General features: G+C 35.4%; 1 protein-coding gene across 1 annotated transcript in view; it reads right to left on the bottom strand.

The window, feature by feature from the left end:
• The window catches only part of RYR2 (ryanodine receptor 2), a 1,099,979-nt gene that overhangs the window by 264,051 nt on the left and 828,920 nt on the right, over positions 1-7,008 (bottom strand). The window contains exons 57-58 of the mRNA XM_007942720.1: positions 6,102-6,179; positions 4,493-4,568 (exon numbers count right to left, since the gene is read on the bottom strand). Of these exons, the coding sequence (XP_007940911.1) occupies positions 4,493-4,568; positions 6,102-6,179 (154 nt within the window). The remainder of the gene's footprint in view (positions 1-4,492; positions 4,569-6,101; positions 6,180-7,008) is intronic.

Genomic DNA, 7,008 nt, shown 5'->3' with positions numbered 1-7,008 from the left:
GAACCGCCAGCCGTCCGGTTAGCAGGCAAGTGTCTTAGCCACTGTGCTACCAGAGCTCCCATACTGGGGCTTAAATCTGTGCTCTGTCACTTAATAGCAGTGTTAGTGTGGAAAGTTACTTGCTCTTCCAACTCTCATCTCTCCCATTTATAATATGAGTATAAATATCTTGTGTGGTAGGAAGGGAAATAAATTAGGTAAATACGAGAAGTAAATGAATATGCATATGGTAGTTACCCAGTAATTCTCAGCATTGGCTCTGGAATTAATTCCTGCTAAGGATAAAATGCTTGGTGTTAGAGTTTTCCTTGGCATAATGACAGAACACAGCAAACAACAACAACAACAAAAAAAAATACTTAATGTGGTAGTGGGTGAAGAAGAGGTGAAAGGAGTGACAATTCTTCATATTTTTTACTAATTTGGTAGCATTGATAAGATTTTCTATTAATGATATATTCCTGGTGCTGACTGATATGCCCCCAAACACTTGTAGATTCTTAAAGCAAATTAAGAGGGCACTGAGGAATAGATTGGGTCACTGAGTGGTACAAAAAGTTAAGGTGCTTGGCTGATAACAAAAAAGTTGAAAGTTTGACTCCATGCAGTGGCACTCAGGAAGAAAGACTTGGTGATCTGAAAAATCAGCCAATGAAAACGGGACACAGTTCTGCTCTGACACCCATGAGGTTGCAATGAATTGGAATTGACTCAACAGCAACTGGTTTTTGGTTTTGAGGAAGAAACTATCAATGTTAGCAGAAGAGGAAATTTTCACTAGATTTTACTAAAGCAGATTAATTTTCCTGCAAAGAGATGAAGGATGGATGATAAAAGAGATCAGGATGAGGTGAAAAAAAAAAAGAGTGCAGTTGACCAGTGAATGACTGCATATCTGCTGTCTCTCAATCTCTTGATCTCTCATGTTATCCTTATTCCTCTCTTCCTGTCTCTTTCTCTCTGCGTGTCACACAGACACCCCCCCAAGATACAGGACAGCAACAGGCCCTGAAATATAACTGCTAAGGGAATTCCAGAAAGAAATTCCCAACAGTCTCATCCATGTCTCCTTAGTAGTGAAGCAGAAATGGCAGAACATGTTTTGCTGTAATGATTCTAATCTGTCCAAGTCACAGGTAAAAAGAACAAATTTCAGGAAACACATGTGTAGTTTCTCTTCTAAAATTGTGTCTTATCTTTTCTTTCCAAGACTCATTTTTGTATTGATTAGTCTCAATAACCCAAAATCCAAGATCCACCACTCTGTATTTCAATGTTTTCCCTATTGGTCAACAATTTTTCTCCTAATCACTTCCTCTTTTAAAAGGAAAAGCTTATAATGGGGTCAAAAGAATTATTGAAGATAGTGAAGATAATTTTACATACTATAACTGTGTTTGTTTCCCAACTATACAATATAAACTGACACAAACAAAAGCCAGTGTAGAGGTATGGATGTCTCACTAAAAGCATTAAGTGCCTTAAGAAAACCTTGATGCTGGGAAACTTAAAAGCTTGGCCTCAAAATTAAAACCAATGATGATCTTCTAGCATACCTATTTAGAAAAGTAGTAACATGAAGTCTTATTACTTTTTATTTTTTCATCCTGAAAAAATTAGGGGGGGGAAAACATATTTTTTTTTCTTTTTCATGCAGTCTGTTCATGTAACAAATAGCAATTGTGTTCAATAGTCATGTAGACAACATTCCTTTAGGAATTTTACTAAATAAAACTCTTTAACTTACTAGCTATCCATTCAGCCAGACAGCCAGTCAGCCAGCCAGCAAGTCAATAAATCAATCATTCATTTAATAAACATTTATGGAGTGTGTCTAGAACAATATGCCTAGTCTTGGTCAAATTTTAGATTAAGCTATTTTGGTGCATGGGATCCTCTCCCTTCCTCTATGAGGAAAGGAGCTCAGTTGGTTTCTGTGACAAATCCTCATCGGTATTACTCTGTTTCTTAGTGTTTATTACATGACCCCATCCTTCAATATCACAATTCTGCTTTCCACCATGAAGTTATCCCATCACTTTTCAAAATTATCTCTGATATTTTTACCAAATCCAATGATGAATAAAGGGTTTCTTGTTGCTCAGAACTGTACACTGAGAATTACAAAACTAATAAGGATTGTAGTCCTGAGCTAGAGAAGATAATATTCTGGCTGGTGGAAGGAAACCTATATAGGAAGTATTTAAAGAGAGCAGACACATGAATATGTTAAACATATAATATGTGCATAGACTAATGTTGAATAAATAAAGAGGAGGTGATCATTGTAGGGTGCATTCAATTAAAATTAAAAAAAAAATTGAAAGTAAGTTTAGAAAAGATTTGAAAGATGACTATCTAAGACATATGATATTTCCATCCATTCAAAGAAAGATGATCCAACAGAATGTGGAAATTATTAAACAATATCATTAATATCACATGCAAGTACAATTGTACTGAAGATAATTAAAAAATGTTGCAGCAGTATGTTGAGAGGGAATTTCCAGAAATTCAAGCCAGATTCAGAAGAGGACATGGAATGAGGTATATCATTGCATATGTCAGATAGATCTTGGCTGAAAGCAAGGAATACCAGAAACATGCTTACCTGTGCTTTATTGACTAACCCAAGGCATTTGAGTGTGTGGATCATAACAAATTACGGATGACATTGAGAAGAATGTGAATTCCAGAACACTTAATTGTGCTCATGCAGAACCTGTACATAGACCAAGAGGCTGTTGTTCAAAAAGAACAAGGGAATACTGTGTGGTTTAAAGTTAGGAAGGATATATGTCAGGGTTGTACTCTTTCACCATCCTTATTCAGTCTGTATGCTGAGCACTTAATCCAAGAAGCTGGACTATATGAAGGAGAATATAGCATCAGGATTGGAAGAAGAGACATTATAAGGCCCTTGGCTGCTAACTGGAAGGTCAGCAGTTCAAACCCATGGAAGGAAGATGGGGGCACTCTACTTCCATAAAGTTTTACAGCCCTGGAAACCCAACGGGGATTGCTATGAGTTGGAAATGACTCAATGGCAGTGAGTTTGATTTTTTTTTTTTTTTTTGGTATATGCAGATGACACAACCTTCCTTGCTGAAAATGAAGATGACTTGAAGCACTAATTGATGAAGATTAAAGATGACAGTCTTCAGTATGTATTACATCTTGACATAAAGAAAGCAAAAATCCTCACAACTGGGCCAATAAGCAACATGACAATAAATGGAGAAAAGACTGAGGTTGTCAGGGATTTCATCTTCCTTGCTTCCACAGTCAACATCCATTGAAGCAGTAGTCAAGAAACTAGAAATTGTATTGCACCAGACAAATCTGTGAAAACCAAAACCAAAACCAAACTCACTGCCGTTGAGTCGGATCCGACTCGTAGAGACCCCTCCTTGGGTTTCCGAGGCAGTATCACTGTGGAAGTAGATTGCCCAAACTGGCAAGAAGCAAAAATGTCACTTTGAAGACTAAGTGTGCCTTACCAAAGCCATAGTATTTTCAATCACCTCATCTGCATGCGAAAGCTGGACAACGAATAAGGAAGATCTAAGAAGAGTTGATGCCTTTGAATTATGGTGTTGGTGAAGAATACTGAACATACCATGGACTCCCAAAAGAACAAACAAATCTGTCCTGGAAGTGCAGCTGGAATGCTCCTTGGAAGCAAAAATGGCTAGACTTTGTCTCACCTACTTTGGTCATGCTGTTAGAGAGGACTATTCCCTGGAGTAGGATATCATGCTTGGTAAAGTACAGGATCAGATAAAAATGGGAAGACCCTCAACAAGATGGATTGACATAGTGGTTACAATGATGGGATCAAGTATAGCAAGGACTGTGAAGATGGTGCATGATTGGGCAGTGTTTTCTTCTGTTGTACATAGGATTGCTATTAGTCAGAGTTGACTTGATGGCACCTAACAACAAGAGACATGAAGTTATTTTAGTAATTAAAAAAAAAAAAAAGGAGAAAAGAACATGCAAAGCTTGTACAAAAGAGTAACATAACTAGGCTGGGGCAAACACTGAGGTTGAGAAATGGAGACGGAAACAGAAAGGGAGAAGATAAGAGATATATTTAAGTTGGGATAAGAGTCAGAAAAAGAGGTCTAAGTAGTTAAGTTAAGACCTAGGACATTAGAAAGAAAACATATTTACATGGTAAAATGGGTAAGAGAGAGTCATAGAAATTCTGAAGCCAGGATATACTATACATTTTGCTGTTATTTAAAAAAAAAAAAAAAATTAAAGCAAAATGCCATTTGGATGACTAATGTGCCCTTACTCAAGCTATGACCTTTTCAATAGCCTCATATGCATGTGAAAGCTGGACAATGAAAACAGCAAAAGAAGAATTAATGCATTTGAACTGTGCTGTGGCTGAAGAACATTGGATATGCCTTAGATTGCCAAAAATATATACTTATGTTGTTGGACTCTGATATTTCTAATAAAGGTTACTAGAAAATATTACCTTTAGACTCCAGTTCCATTTTCTTTTTCTTGGCCCATATATTATGATAGTTCTCAGCCATCATTTCTGCCATAGCCTTAAATGAATAAAATTATTTAGCACCTAAATTATATTTTAATGAGTAAAAAAAAGGATAACATTGCTGTCCAAAACGTAAGAGAAAAACATGCTTTAAATTAATGAAAGCTTACAGTATTAGTGGTAAAATGCACTAAAAAAAAAAAAAAAAAAGAACAGCTCTTTTATTTACTGAACCCCACAGAATTTTAATAATTTGCCAGATTACACATGCGTAACAGCAGAAAGAAGCCCTGTGGCAGAGTAGTTAAGAGCTTGGCTGTTAACTGAAGAGTTGGTGGTTCAAACTCATTAGCTGCTCCATGGACAAAAGATGAGTACGGCAGTCTGCTTCCATAAAAACTGCAGCCTTGGAACCTTTATGGATGGTTCTAGCCTGTCCTATGGAGTTGCTATGATTCTATGAATCAGAATTTAGTGCTCTTACATTTGATGAAAATCTCAATGCTATTTATAATGTTTAAGGACTTATGTTTTATTAATTCAATAATGAAAACTTAAAATTGGTTATAGGCAAAAAATATTTATTTTACAAGTTCTTTTTTTTTAAATTTCCAAAGCTTTGAAAAATTATCTAAACCTAATTAAACTGTAAATGTTACGAACATTACACACAGAGTCAAATATTTGACTTTTAGATTCATCTCTGGGAGCTCTGGTGGTGTGATGCCTAAAGCATTTGACTGCCAGCCAGAAGGCTGGTGGTTCAAACCCACTAGCCACTCATCAGAAAGAAGATTGGGCAATCTACTTCTGTAGTGATACCACCTCAGAAACCCAAGAAGGGGTCGCTATGAGTTGGATCCGACTCAATGGCAGTGTGTTGTATTGTAGATTAATCTCTGCCTCAGTCCAGGGAAGTAACTTTGGAAAAATCACTTTAACCTCACTGTAATGTAATGGATTTTAATAAGATTACCTCTAAGATTATTCTCACTTTTTATTTTTAAATTTACTATGTCATTTTAATACACTAATAACAAATTAAACAATAAGAGGTTTTATAGTTAATATAAATAGTACTAATAATGCCACTATCATGGTTTCATCACATCATATAGACCTGTTCACTTGGTTTCTGGCAACAAACTATCTTTCACTCAGATCAGCCATTTAATAAATAGGATCTTTAGTAACAAAGAAGAAAAAATATGACTAGGATTGGAACAAGTAAAATGCCATCAGTTTCCCTGGATAAAGCTTAAAATATATATAGTTTAATGATTAATTAAAGTGATCTTGAACACCTAACATAAATCATTCATTAAGGACTTAGTCTCTTATCAGACAGAGTTATTGAATTAAATTAGTATTTTTAAAATGGATATTTTCTTTAAAGAGCATTTGGAGGAAAAATCCTAAAAAAGTTATACCAACTTTTATAGTACTAAAAAGTTAGAGATATAATCTATAAATTCCATACAATCACCTCATTTAAACAAGACATGTTATAAACTGTACATAAGAAAATGCTATACAGTATGGTGTTTTAAAATGAAATTTGAATACTTTAAAAGTTAATAGTACTTACATGCAGATCTCTGGAGAGAGTCACATTGCTCATGTCAATGGCTCGGGGACTATAGCCATGGGCAGTATCTACGGACACCTACGTGAGTTATGTAAAAAACAGTATCTTGTGAAAAAACCAAGTGAGGAGAGACTTAAGTGATATTTTAGGTATTAGCAAGGAAATAAATGGTAAATAAGTTAGCAAACAGAATGTTTTGTCAGATAAAACTGGCAAGAATCCACACAAAATGATTTTGCAAACATTTTAAATTATATTTCTGTGTCTGGAAATTATTTATGATTGAATAATATATCTCAATTTCTTAGGAATTGAAGATCTCAAAGCTTAATAAACAGAACTTGACCAAATATGCATAAGATTCAGAATTATGAACTTAGGCAAAAGATCATTTTATTTCTGAGCTTCTTGCATCCTATGAGCTGTAATTAAATTTACTCTAACTTAAATAGTTGCAAATATTAATAAGAGAAATTAATATTTACAAATGTCTTTATGGGTCAAATGTTAGGATGAAATATAACTGACATTTTAATTATAAACAATGGATGTACATGTACCATACACACTACTCAGTGGCTTATAAAGACATTCTGAATAACTAGAAGACTTTCTTAATGTATAAATTTTGACATTTAAAAAGTGAAATTTACCCTCTCATCACCTCTGAGAAGGTTTGATACTGTCCTAGGCACTTACCTGTTTCCACACAGTGGCATATATTACAGGAGCTCTGGTAGCATACTGCCTAAGGCACTTGACTGCTAACCAGAAGGCTGGCAGTTCAAACCCACCAGCCCCTCCTCAGGAAGAAGGTTGGGCAATCTACTTCCATAGTGATACTGCCTTGGAAACCCAAGGAGGGGTCACTATGAGTCAGGTCCGACTTGACGGCACATAACAACAA

Source organism: Orycteropus afer, unplaced genomic scaffold (genome assembly GCF_000298275.1).
Source record: "Orycteropus afer afer isolate SDZICR_OR568_19922 unplaced genomic scaffold, OryAfe1.0 scaffold00096, whole genome shotgun sequence".
NCBI classification, from domain to species: domain Eukaryota; kingdom Metazoa; phylum Chordata; class Mammalia; order Tubulidentata; family Orycteropodidae; genus Orycteropus; species Orycteropus afer.
The sequence above is the reverse complement of the archived record's forward strand: the minus strand, read 5'-3'. Positions and strand labels throughout refer to the sequence as shown.